The sequence below is a fragment of the Scyliorhinus torazame genome, chromosome 1, assembly GCF_047496885.1.
Source record: "Scyliorhinus torazame isolate Kashiwa2021f chromosome 1, sScyTor2.1, whole genome shotgun sequence".
Lineage (NCBI taxonomy): Eukaryota > Metazoa > Chordata > Chondrichthyes > Carcharhiniformes > Scyliorhinidae > Scyliorhinus > Scyliorhinus torazame.
The window spans coordinates 237706011-237728811 of NC_092707.1; the positions used below are offsets into that span (position 1 = coordinate 237706011).

A 22801-nucleotide genomic window follows, 5' to 3' on the forward strand; every position below is an offset into this window, starting at 1 on the left:
GCCGGGTCGGAGAATTGCCGGGGGCTGGCGTGAATCCCGCCCCGCCGGTTGCCGAATTCTCCGGCACCGGAGATTCGGCAGGGGCGAGAATCGCGCGGCGCCGATTGGCGCCCCCCCCCGCGCGATTCTTAGGCCCGGATGGGCCGAAGTCCCGCCGGCGTGGATTAAACCACCTCCCTTACCGGCGGGACAAGGCGGCGTGGGCGTGCTCCGGTGTCCTGGGGGGGAGGGGGGGTGCGGGGCGATCTGGCCCCGGGGGGTGCCCCCACGGTGGCCTGGCCCGCAATCGGGGCCCACCGATCCGTGGGCGGGCCTGTGCCATGGGGGCACTCTTTTCCTTCCGCCTTCGCCACGGTCTCCATCATGGCGGAGGCGGAAGAGACTCCTTCCACAGCGCATGCGTGGGGATGCCGTGAGCGGCCGCTAATGCTCCCGCGCATGTGCCGCCCGGCAATGTCATTTCCGCGCCAGCTGGCAGGGCACCAAAGGCCTTTTCTGCCAGCTGGCGGGGCGGAAATCAGTCCGGCGCGGGCCTAGCCTCTCAAGGTTAGGGCTGGGCCCCCCAGGATGCGGAGGATTCCGCACCTTTGGGGCGGCGCGATGCCCGACTGATTTGCGCCGTTTTTGCGAGCCGGTCGGCGGACATCGCGCCGATACCAGAGAATTTCGCCCAGGGTAGATAAGGCTAATCTGTTTCCACTGGTTGGAGATTCTAAAATAGGGGGCATAGTCTAATAATTAGGCCGAGACCTTTCAGGAGAGGTGTTAGGAAACACGTCTACACATAAAGGGTGGTAGAAGTTTGGAACTCTGTTCCACAAATGGTACTTGATGCTAGATCAGTTAATTTTAAATAGATACATTTTTGTTAAGCAAAGGCATTGAGGGATATGGGCCAAAGGCAGGGACTTAGGCCACAGATCAGCCATGAATGGTGGAGCAGGCTCGAGGGGCTGAATGGGATGTTCCTATGTCCCCTCTGAGAAAATAAGTTCCTCCTCATTTCGTCTTAAATTGGTACCCCTTTGTTCTGAGACTTTGCCCTCTGGTCTTAGACTATCCCCCGAGGGGAAGTATCTTCTCAGCATTTACCCTGTCAAGCCCCTTAAGAATCCTATATGTTTCAATAAGATCACCTCTCAGTCTTCTAAATTCCAATGAATAGAGTATGACCCTGCTCAACCTTTGCTCATAAGACAATCCCTCCGGGGATCATCCTAGTGAACCTTCTCTGAACCCCCTCCAATGAAATACATCGTTCCTTAAATAAGGGGACCAAAATGGCTCACAGTACTTCAGATGTGGTCTCACCAGTACCTTGTACAGTTGCAGCAAGACTTCTCTACTTTTGTATTTCAACTGCCTTGGCATAACTACATCATATCTACTTGTTCCCCTCTAACCACTCTGGTTGAGACTTCCTTGAAAGCCTCTCAGACACAATTTCCCTTTCATGGAGTTATGCTGACTCTGATCAGATTATGATTTTCCAAATGTGCTGCTATTACTTCCTGAATAACTGATTCCAACAATAGGCTAATCGATCTATAGTTACCCGCTTTTTGCTTCCATCCCTTTTTGAATCAGGTGCCACATTAACAGTTTTCCAATCCCCTGGTACTTCACCAGAATCCAAGGATTTTAGGAAAATTACAACCAATGCATCCACTATCTCTGTAGTTACTACTTTTAGGATCTTAGGATGCAAAGCATCTGGACCAGGGGTCTTGCCCTCTTGCCTCTTTGTAAAATCCTGCAGGAAGGGGTGTTCTACAAGTACAAAGTGGCTTTCGTGATGAAAAGGATAGGCCAATTGTAAACAAATGAAATGCAATATTTGAAACAATACAGCTGAAGACTTGTTTCAGCAAGCCATACAGTCAACTCACATTTCCTTCCAGTCCAGCATTAGGGTTTGTTTCAGGAGTGAAGTTTCTATGAGAATGGGGAGTCATTGCCGACCACTTTTGGCATGTCCTGCCACTTGATGTGGTTGTCCTTGTGCCACGATATGTCACTCCGCTACCTATTTGACAATCTGGCAAAATATAATTAACAAAGGAAAAAAATTACTTTCATCTCTTTCATAGCAGCATTTCTGAGACAAGGAGGACTTTTATTGTGCTGAGAGACCTGAAACATATATCCAAAATTATATTGATTTCATTTAGGAGCATAAATCAGAGCAATGTGGAACAACAGGTTGTCACAGATCAAGCTCCTACGACAAACCAGGCTTCCATAAGAAGGGAAGCAAAACCAGATCATAAGTCACGAAGGAAGAGTTTTGTTCATTTATTTAATTTTTTTTTAGAGTACCCAATTATAATCTTTTTTCAATTAAGGGGCAATTTAGCGTGGCCAATCCACCTACCCTGCTCATCTTTGGGTAGTGGGGGTGACACTCACGCAAACACGGGGAGAATGTGCAAACCCCACACGGACAGTGACCCAGAGCCAGGATCGAACCTGGGACCTTGGCGCCGTGAGGCAGCAATGCTAACCACTGTGCCATCATGCTGCCTACACTTTTTTTTAAATGTCTATCGAAACTCTTACTATTTGTCTTCATATATCCAGTTGGCTTTCTCTCGTACTCTAAACTTTCCTTCCTTAATTTGCGCATTTATTTCCTGTTTTTTATATCCAATCTTCTGCCCTTATATGCCTTTTCTTTAAGTTTGATACGATCTTTAACTTTTTTAGTTAACCACAGAATGTGGGTCCTCCCCTTGGAATTTTCCTTTCTCAACGGAAGCATCAATTTTGTGTATTCTGAAATATCCCTTTAAATGCCTGCTTCTGCATCTCTATTGACCTATCCTTTAACCTAATTTGCCTGTTCACTTTAGCTAGCTCAGCTTTCATGCCCTCACAATTGTCTTTATTTAAGTTTAAAATTGTACCCTTGAACCCATTCTTCTCTCCGTCAAAATGAATGTAAAATTCAATCATATTATAATTGCTGCTACCTAGGGGTGCCTTAACTATAAGGTCACTAATGAATCGTATATCGAGCGACTTCCGGTGGCGGCCATTGAGTAAGAGGTCGCGTATTTGGTAGCTCTCGCTCGTGGTGGACTTTTTGGACCTTTTCTCTTGACTTTTGTGGAATTTGATCTGAAAAATCTGAGGCGGGTGAGACAGAGAGGAGGAATTCCCCACCAGTTTATGTAGATGTGGGCCAGAAGTGGTCTCATAAGAAGAAATAGCCGGGCAATAAAGACGTGCGCAGAACCTACAGCACAGGAGAACATGGCGGAGGTGCAGGATCCTGGATTGGCGGCTCAGTGGTCAACGGTCCAGCTGGTGAAGTTCATTCAGGAGAGTTTCACCAAGCAAAAGCGGGAAGGTTTAGACCCGATTAAGGCATCGATCGATCGGGTGGGTTAGAGGCTATAAGCCCACGAGCTGCCGATCCAGAGGGTGGAAGAGAAGGTGGCCGAGCACGAAACCAGCGAACCGCGACGGAGGCGGTTGTCGTACCGGCCTCCCCGAACAGGCGCCGGAATGTGGCAACTAGGGGTTTTTCACAGTAACTTCAGTGAAGTCTACTTGTGACAATAAGCGATTATTATTTTTTTTAGGGGCTGGTTTAGCACTAAATTGCTGGCTTTGAAAGCAGACCAAGGCAGGCCAGCAGCACTGTTCAATTCCCGTACCAGCCTCCCCGAACAGGCGCCGGAATGTGGCGACTATGGGCTTTTCACAGTAAATTCATTTGAAGCCTACTTGTGACAATTAGCGATTTTCATTTCATTGCATTTTCAGGCGGAGGTGAGGCTGATGAGGGACCACCAGAAAAGGCTGCAGGAGAATGTGGAGGATTTGGAGAACAGGTCCCGTAGACAGAACCTGAGGATCGTCGGCCTCCTGGAGGGCAGCGAGGGATACGACGCAAGGGCGTACGTGGTAAGTTGAAAAGCTGCTGGGTGATGGGGCATTTGTTTGACCCTTGGAAGTGGACAGAGCGCATAGAGCGCTTGCGAGGAAGCAGCGTTTGAATGAGCCGCCGAGGGCGATGGTGGTGCAAATGCACCGGTTCCTGGATAAGGAACAGATTTTGCAGTGGGCCAAACAGACATGGAGCTGCAAGTGGGAGAACAGTGAGCTGTGCATCTACCAGGACCTGGGTGCAGAACTGGCCAAAAGAAGAGCGGGATTTAATAGAGTAAAATCGGCCCTCTTCAAGAAGGGGGTGAAGTTCGGAATGTTACACCCAGCTCGTTTGTGGGTCACCTACGAGGGTCAAGAACATTACTTTGGATCGCCAGACGAAGCAATGTACTTTGTTAAGGACAAAAGACTGGCAGGTGACTGAAGATGCTGAACGTTGGGGGTGGGTAATGCTGTGCTTGTGCTGTTAAAGTTATTTTCGTTTTGGACTGTACATGGAGTGCTTTTTGTATCAATTTTTGGGCCGTTGCTCAGTTTTGTATGTGAGTTAACTTTGTTCTTGTGGGGGGATGGGGGGTCGATTTTTTTCTTATGTGTGTCTGTTGGGGATTACGATGTTTTGGATATGTATGTTCGAAAGGGGAGGGAGGGAGAACAATAGTGGGGAGTGTTTTGTTATGTTTCCTTTGTAACATAAGCGGCTTCCTTGTGTTGCATTTGTCAAAGGAAGGTCGCGACGTGTAGATAACGTCAACACATTTATTTACACTATGTACACTTTTATAACTTGAGTTCGACACTACTGCTAATCCTATTATAGATACCCAAACTGACTAACCAGCTGCTGTCTTCCACGTGGTGGGTGTAATATTGAATCAACCCTGTGCCTCTCCTCACTGACTGTTTCCACTGGCCAAAGGGCAGATCATGTGTGTGGTGTCCTTTATATATGGGTTGGTGTAATGCCCCCATTTGGTCGTGTCACCTCCTTGTGTATCGTGAATGTCCATTGGTCGCCTCCTATCTAACTTATCTATTGGTTGAGTGTGTGTGTGTGATGTTTCTGGTGCTCCCTCTAGTGTCTGGCTAGCTTACATGTATTTACAGTGATGCACATCACCACATCCCCCCTTTTTTATATGTTCATATTTTCTGTACACTTTAAGAAAAACTGAGCAAAGAACAGGTGGATAAGGTAAGGTATATGCAAGTCATGGGAACGGTGATTAAACAATAAATCCAAATCATTCATGTGAGTCCATAAACCATCAATCATCATGGTCAAATGTCTCTCTTGGTTATGAACGCCATCAACGTTTCCGAGCCACAGGAACCAAGAAGTGGTCAAATCACTTCGCTGTCTGATTTGGAGTGTTTTTCTTTTTTTATGTTTGTGGTGGTGTTGTCGGATGGCATCTTGTAGCTGATAGGTGGTTGATATCGAAGAGGTACCATCAACAGTATCATTCGAGGCCATGGATGTGCCATATGCTGAAGTTGGATAAGACTGTGCATGCTGGTTCTGGCCACGTGCTGTGCTGGAAGGGTGATTCTGCTGAGAAGCGTTGAAGCATGTCGATTTGGAGACAGAATTGCTGCTCGCATCAATGTCTGGTGATGGTGTGAAACTAGAACCTTGCATCTGATAGGAATATGCTGTCTAGCCAGGCTGTGGTGCAGCAAATCCTGGGCTGTAACTAAGGCATCCAGTCTGTAGTGCAGATTGTGCTGGCGGTAGTCCTCCTTCGGTCTTGATTCCATTAGTGGGCAATCCGTAGTGCTGGCCTGTTTGAGAATATGCTGCATAGACTGCTGGCTGCTGCAGGATTGAGTACTGGGTTTGTCCAGCATGAGCTATCATTGGCCGCACTGTCGGTGTGGAACAAATGTGTGGACATAGCTGTGGTGAAAATTGGTGTATTCCTCCTGGACTGTGGCCACTGCTTGTTATTGCTGAGCCAGTGTGATTGTTACGTGATCCATCTCCTGTCGTGGCATCTGCTGTCACCCTGAGCGTGCCATCACTGAGGTTGCGGCACTCCCTGTCTGGAGTAAAGTCTGGCTTACGTGAATCAGAGTCGGCCTTTGGTTGCTCCCCATCTGGAGTCTGGTCTGTTTTTTGTTGATGCTCCCCATCCGGAGTCTTAGCAGGTTCACTGGAGTCAGCTGAGATTTCTTGAAGCTGCACGTCTAGAGTCGGAACATGCAGGAATGCATTGACTAGTGGAGAGGTTTGAATAATTGAGGGTGGAAGTAGTGTGGTGTCACCGGATACACCAGTGGTCTCACAGTGATCGTCGAGTGCCTCTGTACACACTAGCTGAGGTCTGTCACTTTGTACCTCTTGCATGGGAAGTGGGATGTTATCGTCACTCGTTTCACATACGGTGGGTAGATCCTCAGTAGCTGCTTGCTGTTAGGGTTGGGTAAATTGTCAGAGTTTTCATCTGGTGGTGCAAACAATGTGGGTGGACTGTCATTGTCTTGCCGTTGTCCTTCATTTGGGCTTGAACAGTCATCATCGCTTTGTCCTTCATTGTAGCATGATAGACCGCCATGGTCGTCCTGCTGTGGTAGACAGTTATAGTCTTCTTGCTGTTTACGTGAGCATGGCAGACTTGCATCGTCTGCCACTAGTTGGTCAGAGGAGGTTGCTAGACCCTCATGGTCTTGTTCCTGCAAGGACTCCGCATCGGAGTCATGCGTTTCTGCCATTGTGGAGTCTGTCCACGAGCTTGCTGTGGAGTCTTGTGATACTGGAGTCACTTCTTGTGCATGCAAGGACTGCGGTGTGGAGTCTTGCCTGTCTTCTTTCGTAGAGTCGGGAACCCTGAGCGGGGCGTGGTCCACGCTCTGTGTGGCAGCAGGCCGCTCTCTGTGGGCTTGTACCGCTCTCTGTCTCTTAATTTCAGGCTGCAGCATCATCCTGCACTGATGAGTTGGGACGTCATATCTGCTGGGTTGAAGATCCTCAATTCCGAAGAATGAATCCGCATCTGCGTCGGATTCAATGCGGGGGTCGCCAATGTGCAACACGTCCAGTTGCTGTTCGGATTTGGTACTGGGGTAGCCTCTCAAGGTGAAAAGTTCGTCCGAGTCGTAGTCGTCTCGGACCATGGAGCTGTCATTGGGTTCGCGAGGTCCAGAGAAAATGTAAAGGTCGATATCGAAGTATTCAAGGTCGGAATCATCGGTTTGTGCATAGGTAACTGCTTGTTGCTGGGTTCTTCGGAGGTTAAATTCATTTCCTGGTTCAATTTGAGGCATTGTGCTGTCATTCCAGGTGAAGGAAGGTTGTTTTACAGCTTTAAAATATTTTTTCTTTGATTTGAGACGTTTCCCCATTAAATTGGTGCGGTCTGGGACCTCTGACGTCATGACGCGCATGACGTAGCACGTCGGAAGCGATTGCGCATGCGCAGATCGCTGTTCCTTTATCGATGGCCGTTTTCTTGATTGCGCATGCACGGCGTCTTGCGCATGCGCAAACGAACCTTCCGGTTCTGCGCACTTCTCACGCAACTGCGCTAGTGTAGTCCCTTTAGCAAGATGGCCGCCGACCCCGACCCAAATTGTTCTCTGGTCCGGGATTTCGGCCTCGAGGTGAGTACTGGCGCTTCTCTTACCTTTTCTTGCCGATTGGAGTGTGTTTTCCTCACAGTATTTGCCGAATTTGTCCAGGACTGCCTGGAAGTCGCACCTGTTTTGCACCTTGGAAAACTTGAATTTTTAAAAGATTTCTTCTACTCTTGCACCAGCGATGGTGAAGAGAAGCTCTGTTTTTTCATCATCGGCCAGGTCTTTAAGTTCGGCTTCCACCAGGAAGAATTCAAACGTTTGCCGGAATATCTGCCAGTTTCCGCGGAGATCGCTGTGGCACTGGAGCTACTGCGGAACCGGGACGTCGAACATCTTGCCTGGGTATTGCTGGTTGTCACTGTACGCTGAGGTATGGCTATGTGGATTGAAACAGTTCAGTCCTGGTACCATGTTTTGTTATGTTTCCTTTGTAACATAAGCAGCTTCCTTGTGTTCAAAGGAAGGTCGAGACGTGTAGATAACTTCAACACATTTATTTACACTATGTACACTTTTATAACTTGAGTTCGACACTACTGCTAATCCTATTATAGCTACCTAAACTGACTAACCAGCTGCTTCTTCCACATGGTGGGTGTAATATTGAATCAACCCTGTGCCTCTCCTCACTGACTGTCTCCACTGGCCAAAGGGCAGATCATGTGTGTGGTGTCCTTTATATATGGGTTGGTGTAATGCCCCCCTGTGGTCGTGTCACCTCCTTGTGTATCGTGAATGTCCATTGGTCGCCTCCTATCTAACTTATCTATTGGTTGAGTGTGTGTGTGTGATGTTTCTGGTGCTCCCTCTAGTGTCTGGCTAGCTTACATGTATTCACAGTGATGCACATCACCACAGGGAGGATGAAAGAGAAAATGCTGAAAAATCTCAGCAGGTCTGGCAGCATCTGTAGGGAGAGAAAAGAGCTAATGTTTCGAGTCCGGTGACTCTTTGTCAAAGCTTTGTCAGCATCCGCAGTAATTTGCTTTTAATAGTGGGGAGGATGTGTGGCGCCATGGGCGGGGTCTACCAGGCTAGCTGGGCGGGCAAGCTCACGAAAGCGCAGTGGGGTGGTGAGCAGGTGATAAGTTTGTTGAGGGTGGTTGTTCTGTTAATGGGGGGGGTGGGAGTGGGGTGGGCGGGGGGGAATTGCTCTGCCGACGGGAGGGACTGTTGCTGGGAGACAAATTGCAGATCGAGAACGGTGGGTGCCCAAGGGCGGGCCTGTGGAGGCACCGGACGCGAGCTGGAGGCTGGCCTAAGAAGGGTAATGGTTGATCGGCAGGGGGGGAAACCAGGCTGATCACATGGAACGTCAGAGGGCTGAATGGGCCGGTCAAGAGTGACCGCATGTTCACGCATTTGAGGAGGTTGAAGACGGACACGGCAATGCTGCAGGAAACACTCCACAGGATAATGGATCAGACTAGACTGAGGAAGGGGTGGGTCGGGCAAGTATTTCACTTGGGGTTAGACTCTTAAGACTAGGGGGGTAGCGATCCTGATCAGTAGGCGGGTGGCGGTGGCAGTGTCAGTCCCCCGTCCAGGCTGATTACATAGAATGTGAGGGGTTTGAATGGGCCGGTCAAAAGGGCTCGCATTTTCGCGCATTTAAAGGGGCTGAAGGCAGACGTAGCAATACTTCAGGAGACACATTTAAAGATTATTGATCAGACGAGATTGAGAAAGGGTGGGTTGGTCGGGTGTTTCACTCTGGGCTGGACTCAAAGAGGGTAGCGTTATTGATCAGCAAGCAGGTGGCGTTTGAGTCTGGAAGAATTGTGGCAGATAAGGGGGGTAGATAAATGGTGAATGGGAAGCTGGAGGGTGTACGGATAGTGCTTGTAAATGTATTCCTCTGAACTGGGACGATGGGGGATTTATGAGACGGGTGTTAGGCAAGATCCCAGACCTAGAGTCACATGGCTTGATCATATGGGCGGGGGGACTTTAACACGGTCATGGATCCCGATCTGGACTGGTCAAAATCCAGGAATGGAAGGAGGCCTGCCGCGGTGAAGGAGTTGAGGGGTTTATGGAGCAGATGGGGGGTGGAGACCCGTGGAGATTCGAACAGCCGAGGGGGAGGGAGTTTTCATTTTTTTCGCATGTCCATAAAGTTTACTCTCGCATTGATTTTTTTTGTTCTAAGCAGGGCGCTAATTCCGACGGTGGCGGGGACGGAGTATTCGGCGATTGCAGTCTCTGATCATGCCCCAAATTGGGTGGATTTGCAGTTGAGTGAGGAGAGAGGGTAGTGCCCGCTCTGGAGACTGGATGTGGGGTTGTCAGCGGACGAAGCGGTCTGCGGATGAATGAATAAGTCCATTCAGAATTACCTGGATACAAACTATACGGGTGAGATATCAGCAGCGGTGATTAGGGAGGCTCTGAAAGCAGTTGTAAGAGGGGAACTAATTTTGATTCGGTCCCACAGAGAAAAGGTGGAACGAGTAGAGAGGGACAGATTAGTGGAGGAGATACTTTGAGTGGATAGGAGATATGCAGAGGTCCCGGACACTGGGCTCTTGAGGAAGTGTCGGAAACTACACGCAGAGCTTGAGTTGTTGACCACGGGGAGGGCGGTGGAGCAGTTGAGGAGAGCAAGGGGTGCGGTCTACGAATATGGGGAAAAGGCGAGCAGGGTGTTGGCGCACCAGCTAATGAAGAGAGAAGCGGCCAGGGAGATTGGGAGAGCAAGGAATAGGGAGGGCAACATGGTCCTGGACTCAGGGGGGGTGAACAACGTTTTTAAAGAATTTTATAGCAAACTATATGAGTCGGAACCCCCGACTGGTGTAGCAGGGTTGAGGCAGTTCCTGGATCAGTTGAGGTTTCCGAGGGTGGAGGAGGATCTGGTTGAGGGGCTGGGGGCCCCGATTGAAGCAGAGGAAATTGTTAAAGGACTGAAGGGCATGCAGTCGGGCAAGGCTCCGGGGCCGGACGGTTACCCAGTAGAATTCTATAAGAAGTTCTCTGAGGTGCTGTGCCAACTGCTGATGAGGACCTTTAATGAGGCTAAAGAGAGGGGAATCCTGTAATTTCATGCGGGTAAACAAGATTATTTTGGGCTTTGTATGGGCGAATAAAACCTCGCGGGTGAAGAAAATGTTGTTGGAGCGCAGTCGGGGGGAGGGTGGATTGGTGCTGCCGAAATTCTGCAACTACTACTGGGCGGCGAATATAGCGATGATTCGGAAGTGGGTAATGGGGGAAGGGTCGGCATGGGAGCGGATGGAGGCGGCGTCATGCAAAGGCACCAGTTTGGGAGCACTGGTAACGGCACCTCTGCCGTTCTCGCCGGCCTGGTACTCCACTAGCCCGGTGTTGGTGGCGGCATTGAGGATCTGGGGGCAATGGAGCAGGTATAAGAAGGTGGAGGGTGCATCAGTCTAGACCCCGATTTGCACCAACCACAGGTTCACGCCGGGTAGGATAGATGGCGGGATCCGAAGTTGGCAGAGCAGGAATTAGACGGATGGGAGATCTATTCATAGACGGGAGTTTTCCCAGTCTGAAGGCGCTGGAGGATAAGTTCAAGCTGCCGCTGGGGAATGGTTTCAGATATTTACAAGTCCGGAACTTTCTGAGGAAACAGGTGTTGGCTTTCCTGTTGATCCTGCCATGGGGGATACAGAACAGAGTAGTGTCCGGTACCTGGGTGGGGGAGGGGAAAGTGTTGGATATCTATCAGGAGTTGTTGAGGGCGGAGGAGACTCCGGTGGAGGAACTTGAGGGCAAGTGGGAGGATGAGTTAGGTGGGGATTTAGAGGCGGGTCTGTGGGCGGACGCCCTAAGCAGGGTTAATTCCTCCTCCTCATGTACTAGGCTCAGTCTAATACAGTTTAAGGTGGTACACCGGGCACTCATGGTGGCGGCGAGGATGAGCAAGTTTTTCGGGGTAGAAGATAGATGTGCGAGGTGTGCGGGAAGCCCAGCAAACCATGTCCATATGTTTTGGGCATACTCTAAGCTTGGAGGATTCTGGCAGGGGTTTGCCAAGGCAATGTCCAAGGTGCTAGGTATGCGGGTGGTGCCGAGTCCAGAGATAGCGATCTTTGGAGTGGTCAGAAGACCCGGGAGTTCAGGGAGTGAAAGAGGCCGACGTTTTGGCCTTTGCCTCCCTGGTAGCTCGGAGACGGATCCTTTTAATGTGGAGGGACTCGAAACCCCCGAGTGTGGAGACTTGGGTCAGTGACATGGCTGTGTTTCTCAAGCTGGAGAAAATAAAGTTTGCCTTGAGAGGGTCAATGTTGGGGTTCTCTCGGAGGTGGCAGCCGTTCGTCGACTTTCTCGGGGAAAATTAAAATGTCAGCAGAAGCAGCATTCTGAAGGGGGGGGGCGGGTAGGTGCAATATGGTTAAGGAATGTACAGAGGGGTTGGGTGGGAAATGTCTTGTTTACCATGCTGATGTTTATGTTATTGTTTTGTTATTGTTATAAAAATTTTGCAAATGCTTCAATAAAAATATTTAAAAAAATAAAAAGCAAGGGTGGGGACGAGTCCAGAGGTGGCAATTTTTGTAGTGTTGGAAGACCCGGGAGTCCAGGGGGCGAGAGAGGCTGACATCTTGGTCTTTGCTTCCTTGGTAGCCCGGAGACGGATATTGCTAGCGTGGAGGGACGCGGAAGCCCCCAAAATCAGAGATCTGGGTTAGCGACATGGCTGGGTTTCTCAGACTTGAGAAAATTAAGTTTGCCTTAAAAGGGTCAACGCTAGAGTTCGTCTGGAGGTGGCAGTCGTTTGTCGACTTTTTTGGGGAAAACTAAAACTGTCAGAAGAGGCAATAAAAGGGGGGGGGGGGGGGGAGAGTTTGTCTATTTTCTGTTTAGGGTAGGTGGGATTAGTAAGGGATGGAGATGTTTTTATGCACTATGTTTACATTTGTATTTACTGTTTATTATTATAAAATTATAGATACCTTCATAAAATGTTTTACAAAAAAATAATTAATGAATCCTATATCATTACACAGTACCAGGTCTAGTGTAGCCTGCTCTCTCGTTGGCTCCAGAATGAGCTGTTCTAAGAAACCATCCTGAAAACACTATGAACTCCTCATCTAGGCTCCCTTTGCCCATCTGATTTTTCCAGTCCAGATGTAGATCAAAATACCTTGTAATTATTGCATACCTTTCTGACAAGCAACCATTATTTCTTCCTTCATACTCTGTCCTACTGTGTACTTATTTTTAGGGCCTGTACACCACTCCTGCGAGTGACCTCTTGGTCATTTCTTTTCTCTATCCAGACCGCTTCCATGTTCTGGTTGCCTGAACTTAGGCCATCCCCCTCCATTGTGCTAATGCTGTCATTAATTAACAGAGCCACCCCTCCACCTTTGCCTAACTTCCTGTCCTTCCTACATGTATTGCAAATAAATAAACACAATTAATAAAAGGACAAAAATATCATAGATTATCATAGAATTTACAGTGCAGAAGGAGGCCATTCAGCCCATCGAGTCTGCATCGGCTCTTGGAAAGAGCACCCTACCCAAGGTCAACACCGCCACCCTATCCCCATAACCCAGTAACCACACCCAACACTAAGGGCAATTTTGGACACTAAGGTCAATTTATCATGGCTAATCCACCTAACCCGCACATCTTTGGACTGTGGGAGGAAACCGGAGCACCCGGAGGAAACCCACGCACACACGGAGAGGATGTGCAGACTCCGCACAGACAGTGACCCAAGCCAGAATTGAACCTGGGACCCTGGAGCTGTGAAGCAATTGTGCTATCCACAAGGCTACCGTGCTGCCCCTACAAGCCCCTACATATAACAAGCAAAACAGAATATGAGTCAAGTATGACTGTTTCCACTGGCACCATTATTTTTTGTTCTTCCAGGTTACTATTGTAAAAATAATGCAATTGCTATATAATGTACATGCATGGCGGAATTCTCCGTTCCTGAGATTATGGGTGGGATTCTCCGATCGGCAACACCGAGATCAAATTTGGCGATCGGATGAAGACTCCATGTGTATGCAGGAATCGGGGGCATGCCGTTTTTGCGATGATCCGCCCCCTCAAAAACGGCATACTCTGGGAGTACACCGCACGCCATATCTGAAGCCCTCCCCCATTGCTCCGCCCCTGGTGGGCTGAGTCCACAATGGCATGGGGCGCGTGTCCTCACAACGTTCGGGGTCCTCGAGTGGTGGCTGCAGACCGTGTCCAGCGCCGCCACAGGTGGGGGGGTAGCCGTTCCATTAGCAGGGGGGCCTTCGGCAGGGGCTGTGGGGACTGGTGGTGGGTGGCGAGGGGGGTTATAGGGGGTCAGTGTTTGACCATGTTGGCGCCATGCCGCCGCAGGCTGGTGCCGTGCATCACGTGCTGCCATGGACCCGGCCATTCTGTGTCCTTGTCTGCAGGTAAAGCTGGGGGTTTTACGCTGCGCGGCTGCTAGCTCCCCACCAGGCGGATGATCAGTGCATGGGCGGCGCTGACTTTCTAGTTGTAAGACCAGATGGATCCTGTGGACAAAGTCGCAGAAATGGAGAATCCAGCCCTACGTGTTGATGCTGGGTCAGGATTCGTGTACTTCTGCGACAGCAAAAGTGGTGCCACATATGGAACGATTCAGTGACCATTAAGGGGCTAGTACTGTCGCCACGTGGAACACAATCTATTGAGAAATGGTGGGAATTCGCTGGGTTCGCGATTGACACATAGGAGGACTAGCTGACGCCCAGACGGGTTTCGGGCTTCTGGAACAGACAGTCCCATCGATCGTGGAGATGCAGTTGCAGAGCCAGGGACTATATGAGGGGTTGTCTGCGAGCATTCACCACCTGCAGGTGCAGGTGGAAGAGCCCAGCCGTGTGCAAGAACAGGAGATGGTGCCAGCCATGCGTGCAACCCAGGCCAACAACGCACAGGTAGCCTCCACAGTGGAGGCCTTGGGGGCGAGAGTTTCGGCCATGGATAAGCATGTCCAAGACATGGGCAATCTGTGCAAGCGGTGGCCAAGGCCCAGGACAGGGCTGCCCTCTCACAGTAGCCATGTGCCTGAGCCACGGACATTGCAGCGGCGCTCCTGAGCATGGCCCATCACAACAGGCCATGGCTGAGAGCATCGGCGGCATTACTCAGGTGCTGGCCGATCTGGCACAGACCCAGAGGGAGATGGCACAGTCAATGGCTGATGTGGAACAGACCCAGAAGGTGGTGGCACAGTCACAGCGTGATGTGGCACAATCCCAGACAGAGGTGGTCCACTCCCTCTATGAGCATCGAGACCTGGTCAAGAAAGCAGCGGGCGTCCAGGACTTGCAGCACCAGGTGACGGGGAAGTCTCACGAGTTAGTTCTGCTCACACATCCATCCCATGAAGTAGCCCGGGGGGCCATCGGGCACCCTGAGGGAGGATGAGGCAATGAGGCCTGTGCTGGTGACTCCCGCAGGGGAGGGACGGAACACTGCAGCACCTTGGACTGCCCCTTCCCCCCCCGTCCCTGATGCATCTAGTGGGCAGCGGGCAGAACAGGGCAGCACCAAACCACCTGTGACACCTGAGCAGCAGTTGGGCTCATCCAGGCTCGGTCGCCCCAGAAGACGGTCTGGTCACAGGGCGGAATTCAAAGCTGGCCGCCTCCACTCCTGTGTAACATCTGGGGATCCACTTAGACGTGGCCTTAGGACCTGTAAGGCTAAAAAAAGTAGGCACAGTTAAGTTGGCAAAGGTGTAGGGCACAGTTTAGCAATCGGGGCTAGGGTATGAATCTGTACATATGTTTTCACATTAAACACTTGTGCACAATGTTACAACCTGCCTTGGTGCTCTGTCAGAGGTGTGAGGGGTAGGCTGGTCTGAGCTGGCCGCAGAGGCGGTGCAGGGAGTGGGGGAATGAGTTGATGTTGGGGTGGGCTTGGCTCGGACAACAGTACAGCCAGCGCTCACCACTCCAGTGTTTCCCCCCCCCAGCTCCCCCCTCCCCCAACATCCCCCACCTCTGCCCCCCATCACCACCCCCTCTGCCCCCCCCCCCCAACCTCCACCACCCCAGAGAATTGATGGGACCACGTGATAGAATGGCCAGCCCACATGCAGAGATCACACAGGTGGATGGTGGGAAGTGCTACCGTGGGCAGGAGTCAGATGTTGTCAAATGATGTGGAGCATCAGAGCTCATAGCAGGCCGATTGTCATCATCCTTCATCCCTTGGACCATATTCGCTGTTCCTGCCAACCCAGGACCTGCTCTCCATGGTGTGGGACGTATGCATCATGGAGGGGGTTGCAGAGAGGCTGGGTGGCCTGGGGGCTTGTTGGGGTGACTCTGGCAAGTCTCCTCTCGCCTAAACTCAAGGCAATCAGAATGTCTCTTGCACGTCGGCCCTGGCGGGCGCACACATTGTGCGGCCTCCCGTGCCGGCCCGGGCCCCCTGTCCTGCCCATCCTCGCCCTCCCTCGCAGCCTCTTCGTCGGAGGAGGCCTGGCGTTCATCCTCATCTCCAGGATGTCGCCCATCTGCTGCGCGATGTTGTGGAGGATGCAGCAGGCCACCACAATGCGGGCGAACGTCCGAGCGCCAATCTGGAGGGCCCTACCAGAGCTGTCCAGGCACCTGAACTTCAACTTCAGGATGCCGAAGCACTGCTCGATCAGGCCCCTGGTCGCTGCATTGTCGTCGTTGTAGCGGGTCTCTGCGTCGGTCTGTGCATCCGGATAGGCGTCACAAGCCACAACCGCAGTGGATAACCCTTGTCACCCAGGAACAAACCCCTCACCTGGGGGGTGCTCCTCGAAGAGACCTGGATCCATCGAGTGTGCCAGGATGAAGGTGTCATGCGCACTGCCCAGGTAGCATGATGCGTAACTGATGGTCACACACCAGCTGCACGTTCCATCGACTGAAACCCCTTTCGGTTTGTGAAGTGCAAGCTGTCATTTGCAGGTGCTCGTAGGGTGACATGTATCCCATCGATCACCCCCCTGGACCCAGGGCATCTAGGCAATGGTGCCGAACCACGCTGCCCGGGAATCCTGGTGGGCTTAGTCCACATTAAAATGGATGTCTTGCCTGGGTATGGGACGCAGACGTGCGCGATGTTCATCTTGTGTTCACACACCAGCTGCACGTACACGGAGTGGCGCCCTTTCAGTTTGTGAAGACCACCCCCTCACGCGTTGGTATTGTACTAATCGGGCATACAGTGCTTCCATGACGGCACGGATGCACCTGTGCACCAATCTCTGTGAGATTCTGGGTAGGTCTCCACTTGGCGTCAGGAAGGACCCCATTGCGTAAAGGTTCAGGAGGACCGTCACCTTGATGACCACAGGGAGCGGGTTTCCTCCCCCATTCATCCGCAGTTCCAGTTGCGCCATGATCTGTTAGATATGTCGCACTGTCACATGTTCAGCCGGAGTCTTTGACTGCATGCCCGGTCCGCAGATCCTCAAATGACAGGCGGTGCCAGTATATGTAGGGCCTCATGAGGCGCGTCTTTTGAACTTACTCCTCCTCCTACTCAGCCTGTTGGCCATGCGGCTCTCTATCCTTAGGGGCAGGCTCCGCTGCAGCAGTTTCCTCCTCCTCGAGTAGCTCCAGTTCGTACAGCCGCAGTACATTCCCCGGAGCTGCCGAAACTAGGAGGAAGGCCATCATTGTAGGTTGAATTCCACTATTCATTGTCTGCAGGGGGCAGAACAGGGTGGCACCACACCACCTGGGACACCTGAGCAACTGCCAGGCCCATTCAGGTCCGGACGCCCCAGATGACGGCCGCCAAAGGGGCCCAGGTCACAGGGTGCGAATCACAGTAGGCCACCTCCATTCTAGATGGTCTGCCCCCTCAAAAACGCCGCACACCGTCGGGACGGCCTCAGGACATCACCTGAGGCCCTCCCCCGATGCTCCATCCCCAATGGGCTGAGTCCCCGACGGCGTGGAACACGTGTCCTCACAACCTTCGGGGACCATGCGTGGCGACTGCGGACTGTGTCCAGCGCCGCCACAGTCAGGTGGGGAGCCATTCCGCTGGCATGGGGGGCTTCGGCAGGGGCTGGGGGGAGTGGTGGGGGGTGGTCCGGGGGTGGCGAAGGGGGTTACAGGGGGGCAGCTTTTGGCAGGCCGTGTCCCGCGCAGCCGGCGCCATGTTGTACAGCGTGTCCGCCGCAGGCCGCCGCCATGCATGGCAACGGACCCGGCCATTTTGCGGCCGTATCTGCAGGTAAAGCCGGGGGATTTACGCAGCGCGGTTGCTAGCCCCCCACTGGGCGGAGGATTGGTGCGCGGGCGGCGCCGACATACCCGCAGAATCGGAGAATCCAGCTAGTCTCAGGAATGGAGAATTCAGCCGACAATGTTTAGGCCTCAACTACTTCCAGTGGTAATGAATTTCACAGGCTCACCATTCTCTGGGTGAAGAAATCTCTCCTCAACTCTGTCCTAAATGGTCAGACTATGTCCCTGATTCTGGACATACCCACCATGGGGAACATCCTTCCTGCATCTACCCTGTCTAGTCCTGTTAGAATTTTACAGATTTCTGTAAGATCTCCTCTCGTTCTTCTGAACTCCAGCGAATACAATCCTAACCGGGTCAGTGGGCAGCACGGTAGCACAAGTGGATAGCACTGTGGCATCACAGCGTCAGGGTCCCAGGTTTGATTCCCCGCTGGATCACTGTCGTGCAGAGTCTGCACGTTCTCCCTGTGTCTGTGTGGGTTTCCTCCGGGTGCCCCGGTTTCCTCCCACAGTCCAAAGACGTGCAGGTTAGGTGGATTGGCCATGATAAATTGCCCTTCGTGACCAAAAAAAAAGGTTAGGAGGGGTTGTTGTGTTACGGGGATAGGGTGGAAGTGAGGGCTTAAGTGGGTCGATGCAGGCTCGATGGGCCGAATGGCCTCCTGCACTGTACTATGTTCTAACCTTCCTCATAAGTCAGTCCTGCCATCCCATGAATCAGTCTGGTAAACCTTCGCTGCACTCCCTTTCAAGCAAGAACATCTTTTCTCAGATAAGGAGACCAAAACTGGACACACTATTCCAGGTGTGGCCTCACCAAGGCCCTGTATAATTGCAGCAAGACATCCCTGATCCTGTACTCAAATTATCTCGCAATGAAGGCAAGCATAACATTTTCCTTTTACCTGCATGCTTACCTTCCGGGACTGCTGTACGAGGACACCCAGGTCTCATTGCACATCCCCTCTCCTAATTTATGGCCATTCAGATAATTGTCTGCCTTCTCATTTTTGCTACTAAACCTTGCACTTATCCAAATTATACTGCATCTGTCATTCATTTGCACACTCACTCAACTTAACCAAATCACTCTGAAGCATTTCTGCATCCTCCTCACAGCTCATCCTCCTACCCAACTTGGTGTGTCATTTGGAGATATTACATTTTGCTCCCTCATCTAAATCATTAATATATATTGTGAATAGCTGGGGTTCTAGCACCAATCCCTGCGGTGCCCCACTAGTCACTGCCTGCCAATTTGAAAAATTCCTACTCTTTGTTTCCTGTCTGCCAACCAGTTTTCTATCCATTTCAATACACTGTTCATAATCCCATGCGATTTAATTTTACACGCTAATCTCTTGTGCTGACCTTTGTCAAAAGCCTTCTGAAAGTCCAAATATACCACATCCATTGACTCCGACTCATCAATTTGCGAGTTACATCCTCGAAGAATTCCAGTAGATTTGTCAAGCATGATTTCCCATTCATAAATCAATGCTGACTCTGCTCGATCCTGCCACTGTTTTCTAAGTGCTCATTTATATCTTTGATAATGGATCCTAGAATATTCCCCACTACCTACGTCAGGCTTACTGATGTATAATACTCTGTTTTCTCTGTACCTCCCTTTTTAAATAGCGGAGCTACATTAGCTACCCTCCAATCTACAGGAACTGTTCCAGAGTCTGTAGAATCCTGGAAGATGCATCCAATATGTCTAGAGCCACTTTTTAAAGTACTCTGGGATGTAGATTATTAGCCTCTGGGGATTTATCAGCCTTCAATCCCATCAATTTCCCCAACACCATTCTCTACTAGTATTGATCTCCTTCAGTTCCTCCTTTTCACTAAACCCTGCGGTCCCCAACATTTCTGGTATCTGATTTGTGTCCTCATTTGTGGAGACACAACCAAAGTGTATATTTAATTGCGCAGCCATTTCTTTGCCCCTATTAGACATTCCCCTTTCTGACTGTAAGGGGCCACCTACATTTGTCTTCACCAATATTTTTCTCTTTACGTGCCTATAGAAACTTTTACAGTCAGTTTTTATATTTCCTGCAATCTTACTCTTGTACTCTATTTTCCCATTCTTCATCAATCCCTTGGTCCTTCTTTGCTGAATGCCAAACTGCTCCCGATCCTCAGTCCTGTAGTTTTTCTTGGCCAATTTGTATGCTTCTTCCTTGGATGAAATACTATCTCTAATTTCCCTTGATACCATGGATTGGCCACCTTTCCCGTTTTACTTTTGTGCCAGAGAGCTTTGATAAAGAGTCAACCAGACTCGAAACGTTAGCTCCCTTTTCTCTCCATAGATGCTGTCAGACCAGCTGAGATTGTCCAGTATTTTCTGTTTTTGTTTCAGATTCCAGCATCCACAGTAATTTGCTTTTACCTAGGAATAAACAATTCTTGCAGTTCCCCCATGCTCCTTGAATGTTTGCCATTGCCGATCTACTATCATCCCTTTCTGTAAATGGTCAAAGCCAACTCATGCTTCATATCATCCTTTATTAGTTTCCTTTATTAAGATTCAGGACCCTCGTCTCAGTTTCAACTATTTCACTTCATTTTGATGAAAACTTCTAGCATATTATGGTCGCTGATCCCCAAGGGGTCTCGCACAACTAGATTGCCAATGATTCCATTCTCATTACACAGTACCCAGTCTAGGATGACCTCTTCTCTAGTTGGTTCCTCAATGTATTGGTCCAGAAAACAATCTTGTATACACTCCAGACATTCCTCCTCTACGGTATTGTGTCTAATTTGATTTGCTCAATCTATAGGCAGATTAAAATCACCCATAATTACAGACCTTCCTTTATTGCATGCGTCTCCAATTTCCTGTTTAATGCCATTCCCAACATCACAACTGCAGTTCGGAGTCTATATACGACGTCCACTAATTTTCTTTGCTCCTTGGTGTTCCTCAGCTCTACCCATACAGATTCCATATTGTCAGAGCTAGTATCCTTCCTCACTATTGCTCTTTAACCAGCACTGCAACTCCACCACCTCTTCCTTTTTGTCTATCCTTCCTAAATACTGAATATCCCTGGACATTCATTTCCCATCCCTGGTACCCTGCAGCCATGTTTCCATAATCCTGTTTATTTCCTAACCGTTTACATCTATTTGCATGACTAGTTAATCCGCTTTATTGCGAATGCTCCGGGTTAAGGCACAAAGCCTTTAAGCTTGTCTTTTTAACATTGTTTGTCTTGCTCACAATATTTTTCACTGTGGCCCTGTTTGAACATAGCCCTTGGTTTATCTGCCTGTCACATTTCTTATTCCCCAAAAGGATTAAGTTAGGCACTGCTGTCAATTTCAAAAACAAATTTGCCTTTGTCTTTCTGAATAAATAACCAATTTTTGGATAATTTGAGAACAAGGATATGTACAAAAATTTTAATAGTCATTTCATCTAACAAGAGGAGGGTCTCATCTTTATCTTCCCAGGTCATGTCATTTATAGCTAGCTATTGAGGCTTTTGTCAAGCTCTTGATTCTAAAAGAGGCAGGATGATACCAAACACAAGGGAAGACTTGGAGTAGGCCTGAAATTTAAGTCATGGCCAAACACTTGTTAACGGTTTAATTTCAAAGGGTTTAATTTTTTATATCTGTACTGTTAGTTTAGGAAATATTTGCAGTGTTAGTTTATGAAATATTTACACCTTTGGGTGTATTTGATCTCAAATGTTTACATTTTTAACTGTACCTTTACGTATACTTAAGATAATAGTGTACAGTGTCAATTCTAAACTCTGATTGTTACACTCGTCAGTGGAATAATTCATTTTTATTTTAGAATTTACATATCAACAATTCATAAGGTCCCTCACAAGAGGTTAATGGGCAAAATTAAACCACATGGGATCAAGCGTAATGTATTGGCATGGACCGAGAATTGGTTGACAGAGTGGGAATAAACGGGTCCTTTTCTGAGTGGCAGGCAGTGACTATTGGGGTACCGCAGGGATCAGTGCTTGGGCCCCAAATGTTCACGATATATATACATGACCTGGATGAGGGAAACAAATGTAACATTTCCAAGTTTGCTGATAATGCAAAACTGGGTGGAATTGAGTTATAAGGAGCAGGCAAGGAGGCTTCAAGGTGACTTAGATAAGCTGAGTGAGTGGGCAAACACATGGCAGATGCTGTACAATGTGGCTAAATGTGAAGCTATCCACTTTGATGTGAAGATCGGAAAGAACCAGTATTATTTAAATTGAGATATATTGGGAAGTGTAGATGTTCAAAGGGGTCTGGGTGTCCTTGCACACCAGCCAGTGAAAGTGGAGGGGCAGGTGCAGAAAGCAATTAGGAAGGCAAAATATATGATGACCTTCATTGCAAGAGGATTTGAGTTCAGAAGTAAGGATGTCTTATTGCAGTTATACAGGGCCTTGGTGAAACCACGCCAGGAGTATTGCAAGCAGTTGTGGTCTCCCTACCTAAGAAAGGATATACTTGCAATAGAGGGAGGGCAACGGAGGCTCACTAAGTTAATATCAGGATTGGTGGGACTATTCTATGAGGAGATTGGTTTGGCTGGGCCTGCATTCACTGAAATTTAGAAGGATGAGAGGAGATCTGAATGAAAATTCTAATAGGGCTAGACGGACTAGATGCAGAGAGGATGTTTACCCTGGTTGGGGAATCTAGAAGCAGGGGACACAGTCTCAGGGTATGGGGTAGACCATTCCTGAGATGAGACAAAATGTCTTCACTCAAAGATAGTAAACCTGTGGAATTCTCCACCACAGAAGGCTGTGACCAAGTCACTGAATGTATTCAAGAAAGAGATGGATACATTTTTAGATTTTAATGACATCAAAGGGTATGGGGAGAAAGCAGGAATATGGTATTAAGATGGAGGGTAAGCCATGATCATATTGAATGGCGGAGCAGGCTCGAAGGGCCAAATGGTTTACTCCTGCTAGTTTCTATGTTTCTGATTTTGCTAATGCAGACCCAATATATTACAGAAAGACTTTTGTCTGTAATTCGGGAACTATTAGTTAAGCATCCTGCCATCTGAAAAAACAGATGTCTGGCCATCTATTTAACCTGCTTCTGTCATAGAGTTGCCTAATGTTTTC

The 22801-nt window shown here is 49.5% G+C and overlaps 1 protein-coding gene across 1 annotated transcript in view; it reads right to left on the reverse strand.

The window, feature by feature from the left end:
* The window catches only part of plg (plasminogen), a 286792-nt gene that overhangs the window by 107404 nt on the left and 156587 nt on the right, over positions 1-22801 (reverse strand). Inside the window, exon 12 of the mRNA XM_072503655.1 lies at positions 1890-2038. Coding sequence (XP_072359756.1) covers positions 1890-2038 — 149 coding nt within the window. The remainder of the gene's footprint in view (positions 1-1889; positions 2039-22801) is intronic.